Genomic DNA, 5,052 nt, shown 5'->3' with positions numbered 1-5,052 from the left:
TAGTGCACTCTCGGGGTCCCATTTGATCTCTGTGGGCACTTGGCATACCAATATCCCCAATAAATAATGGATAATATCCATCCAGGATGATGATTAAAGGCAAAGCCTAGGGATTTAGTTCCAAAGCGGCACTAACACAGGAAGCTGGAGGAGGCAGAAAACACAGGGAGCGTGTGAGTGGATGTGAGGGGAAACAGTTCTATGAAACCTGGTCAATGGCAAGTATCCAGTCATGGACTCTTGATGTGCTCAGACTCTCACTTCCTACCTTATAAAACAGAACAATAGGCCATTCACTCAAATATTTGGAAATACTGCTTTTTATTTTCTATGTCACTGCTATATTTAAAGTCATCCTCAGAAGAGGGACACAGTTTTAAAAGAAGGAAGGAAATTTTAAGACAGATGAATATACCTCTTTAGCAACAGTATGCCAGTGCAGGTGAGTTTCACACACATCCATCCTTTCCTGGTGAAGGAACTTGCACTTGTCTGGCACCAGAAGGGCATCACTCACAAACTCGCCCACTGAAAGGGAAAAAAATAAGAAAAAATACAAAAAATATTAATTTTGCTTCCAATACCTCATCCTGTTAAATCTCTAGCTAGGCACAGAGCAGCTTTTATAAATGAGTGGCAGGGTTTGTTTGCAGCAAATTGTTTCTAAATGGTGCTTCCACTACAACCTTCTTGCAACTTGCCCTGGGGAAGTAGCTCCCTGTCTTTGATCTCGGATGTATTAGGCTATGAAGATCTCAGCCTAATATGCCAACTTCCATATACCCAGGGTGAAACTTGCAAGACCCACTGCAGACATGTGTGGTGCAACATGAAGTCAGGAGTTGGTGGATTCAGTTCCAGGAAGGGGACTATGGGGACAGGGAGGGACAACTACATTTTGCACCTTAATAGCAGCAGGGAGAGGGTGTGAAGTGTTCTGTAATTAATACTTGAGTTTTTCCACACAAAACCAATCTGATGTCAACACATTGTGTCAAACAATTTGAGAGTATTCCTACTGAATTAAAGTACTAACAGTAACACAGTCAACTTAGTTATTTTTGTTGATGCAGCCTCTTCATTGCAACCTCATTTCATCAGCCAGATGAATTCAGGTTAGCTCAGACAGTTGATAAGCAAGTAGAGCTCATCAGCCAAGGAACAAGATGATTCATGATCACCAGAGTATCTGGTGAGACTGAAGTGGGGAAAAAAGGGTCTTCACCAAGGACATAACTCAAACAGATTGTTCCATCTTCAACAATAGAACAAAATTTACATGTTCATGAAATAAACAATGCTCACTGCTTCAGTACTGACAAATAAGAAACTCAGCTGATAAGTAACATGATTTATTAGACTAAAATCATTGTAATCCTGTACAAATCTAGCATTGCGATGAAATAACCCCAAACCCCCACGAAAATATTTTTAAAGGAAACATTACAGAGAACTTTCAAGAAGTCTATATATTGAACAAACACTGAATTATCAAGGCACATGACTCAGGTTACATAAATCCCTGAAGCTCTGTAGTCTGTAATGCCCGTGTTAAATGAAAGAATGAAGATGGTCCAATGGCTGTGAGGATGCAATAACAGGTTAATTAATCAAAATAAGATGACTACTGAGGGTCATCTCAGGGAGCTGAAGAACTGGCCCTTGAGGCTTACAATTAAAAAGTCAGTTTTAAAAATAACAAACACCCAGTGCATTGGGAGAAAGCATAATTCAACAAATATATACTGTCACTAATCACCAAGACGTTTATTTCACCTGAAATTCCTTGCTACATTTCAATGCTTTGGATCTGAGGCTGTTAAAAACCAATTGGATGGTTTAGTAGAAAAAAAGTTTAATCTTCATCCCTCAGATATTTTGTTATTCAAATTAATATTATTTTCGTTATTATCTTTGTCCCTCACTTACTCTACTGTCTGCAAATTATTAACAGAAATGCTTTTTCTAGAGGTGTCCAAAATAAAGTTGCAAGAAGAATGACTTAAAACTCACCCTGGTAATACAAAATACAAAATTTGCACCTTTGGATAACAAAATTTCTGCTCACAGTGGTATCACATACAAATCTTGCAGTGAAATTTGATAAATTTGCAGCTTTGTAGGGTACCAGCCTGCCACATACTTTAAGTCACTCAGACCACAATTAACTGCCAATTGCTAATGCTTCAATCTAGTCAAGCACCTGAGTACTCAGCAAGCACACCGGTGCTGCTTTGCTGAAGACTCAAGAGTATGTTGACTTTGCTCTCCAAGGACAAGATGACTTCATACAGAACTGCAGTTACACCTTTCTGGCTGTTCAAGCATGCAAAATATTCCAAGCAGCCTTTATAGCAAACATTTCTATAAAACAACATAAAAAATCCTGGAGTTTGCTTTACTCCAGCAAATTAATCCACTTTCTGAAGCTTGCACACAAAGCATCTATGAGAGCTTGTGTCATCTACCTGATTTTTGACACACACAAACGCACAAGTCGAAATATGAACACACCTGATAACCTCTGCACAAAGCTATTCCACTCACTTTAATACCCTGTAGTATCTCCAGAATATTATGAGCATGAAGTTAGAAAGCAATCAATGGTATACCCAGCATGCTGTGCTGGCAGAAGGACCTTGACAGGTTGGGCAGAGAAGAACTGTCTGAAGTTCAACAAAGGCAAATGCAGGGTAATGCACCTGAGGAAGAATACCCCAGGCACCAGTGCAGGCTAGGGACCAACCTGCTGGAAAGCAGCTCGGCAGAGAAGAACCACGGGGTCCTGGTGGACAACAAGCTGTCCACGAGCCAGCAGCGTGCCCTGGGGGCCAGGAAGGCCAATGTCATCCTGGGGTGCATTAGAAAGAGCATTGCCAGCAGGCAGAGGGAGGTGATCCTGACCCTCTGAGGGCACATCTGGAGTGCTGTGTCCAGTTCTGGGCTCCTCGAGACAAAAGAGACATGGAGCTCCTGGAGCAGGTCCAATGGATGGGTAACAAAGGTGATTAAAGAACTGGAGCATCTCTCTTAAGAGGACAGGCTGAGAGTGCTGGGCCTGCTCAGCTTTGAAAAGAGGTGAGTCAGATGGGACCTCATCAATGCCTACATGCCTCTGAAAGGAGGGTGTCAAGAGGATGGAGCCAGGCTCTGCTCAGTGGTGCCAAGCAATAGCAAGAGAGGCAATAGGCAGAAACTGATGCACAGGAAGTTCTACCTGAACATAAGGAAGAACTTCTTTACTGTGTGAGTGACTGTGCACTGGAACAGATTGCCTAGAGAGGGTGTGGAGTCTCCCTCACTGGAGATATTCAAGAACTGCCTGCATGCAATCCTGAGCCATGTGCTCTAGCCTTGTGCCTTGCTTGAGCATGGAGGTTGGAGCAGATGACTCACTGTGGTCCCTTTCAACCTGACCCATTCTGGGATTCTGTAAAAAGTAACAAATATGGGTGCACCACTGACTTACAGTCACCAGTCAAAAAATGGAAAGTTCAAAAGCCCAAAGTTTTGGGCAATGTAGCCTGGGCTGCAGTGTCGTTTAAGGTATGCGTGAGTATGCAGTTAAAATAAAGCACACTGATATCCATGGGGAGAAGGATGGCTGTTCAATGTAACACTACTTCATTATAGAGAATTATAATAAATTAAGGTTACAAAAACCTGGGCAGTAGCAATCACTTGCAACTTTACATATGATACCTATTGCGTTCAACTATTTTTCATTACAAGTAAAATTTATCTCTGTCCATTATTTAGACATGCACAGAGATTATGATCTGGAAACTTCATTCCTTTCACAACAATTAGTACTGCAGTTTATATGCAAAACTTTGAACTTTTCTTATATTTTTGTTGTTGCTCCTTTAAAGAAATTAATGTTCAGTTAGCAGTCTGATGAACTAAACTGAATTCATGTGACAACTGCAACACTTATTTTGCCTGGGCTAGTCTAATAGAAACAAAATCCATCAGTAAGAAGTATTTTTAACACTTCTGACTTGCAGCAAGCTTCCACCTGTATCACTCCAGTCGATATGTAACTTTCAATGCTGCTGAGTCATAAGACTTTGAGGATTCTCTGTTTTTTTGAATAAGTAACCCACAGAATACACAGGGGAAACAAGCACACATGAAGGGAGAACAATCCTGTGCCTCCAAAGAGAGGGAGTAACACATATGGCTTTAAAACTAAGTAAAAACTGTGATACTGCTTCTCTTTGCCAGCATATGCCATGACTGAGAGCTGTGCACTAGCACATTTTTTGACTGATGGAGCATCCCAGCCCTGCATTGGTTGGAATTGCTACCACCAGGTGCTGGGATGGCAAAATTCAACTCCAATACTAATTTTTCTTCCAACACAGCAACAAACTGACTAGCACCACACCAGGCTGTCCTCAACACCCTACCTGCAACACTCAAGTTGGATGAGCATTTCCCCAGGTAGCAGCACTGCCTTAAAAGCTTCCCTGGCCCCATGCTGTCTCCTTGTCCGTACCAGCACCCTGTCCCTGCTTCCCCACCACCTACCCAGCGAGCCAACAGCTAAACCCCAATGACACCATGGATACGAGGGCTTGCAAAATTTGTACCAAGTCCACGCCACAAAGGGTTGGTATCATTACCACCACCAGCACTACCTCTGTCTGCCTTACATTAATCACTATTTTCCAGGACTTTTCCGCTTTCCTCAGCATCTCTTGTATTTTGATTACAGCTAGAAATCTCTGCTCTGCAGAGGTACTCTAATAATAAGCCATGATGGCACCATTTGTCTGTTGGTGAACTCATAAATCACTAAATTCCCTCAAGTGATTCAGCACACAAATATAACAGCTACCTCTGTCTGCCTTACATTAATCACTATTTTCCAGGACTTTTCCGCTTTCCTCAGCATCTCTTGTATTTTGATTACAGCTAGAAATCTCTGCTCTGCAGAGGTACTCTAATAATAAGCCATGATGGCACCATTTGTCTGTTGGTGAACTCATAAATCACTAAATTCCCTCAAGTGATTCAGCACACAAATATAACAGCTAGTTCCAGTAG

At 41.8% G+C, this 5,052-nt stretch overlaps 1 protein-coding gene across 1 annotated transcript in view; it reads right to left on the bottom strand.

Annotated features, from left to right (window-relative positions):
- The window catches only part of LOC103806886 (amyloid beta A4 protein-like), a gene marked incomplete at both ends in the record, with an annotated part of 62,600 nt that overhangs the window by 1,205 nt on the left and 56,343 nt on the right, over nucleotides 1-5,052 (bottom strand). The window contains one exon of the mRNA XM_009079593.1: nucleotides 416-528. Within this exon, the coding sequence (XP_009077841.1) occupies nucleotides 416-528 (113 nt within the window). The remainder of the gene's footprint in view (nucleotides 1-415; nucleotides 529-5,052) is intronic.

Source organism: Acanthisitta chloris, unplaced genomic scaffold (genome assembly GCF_000695815.1).
Source record: "Acanthisitta chloris isolate BGI_N310 unplaced genomic scaffold, ASM69581v1 scaffold478, whole genome shotgun sequence".
Classification (NCBI taxonomy): Eukaryota; Metazoa; Chordata; class Aves; order Passeriformes; family Acanthisittidae; genus Acanthisitta; species Acanthisitta chloris.
Note: the sequence above shows the minus strand (reverse complement) of the source record. Positions and strands in the feature narration are given on the sequence as shown.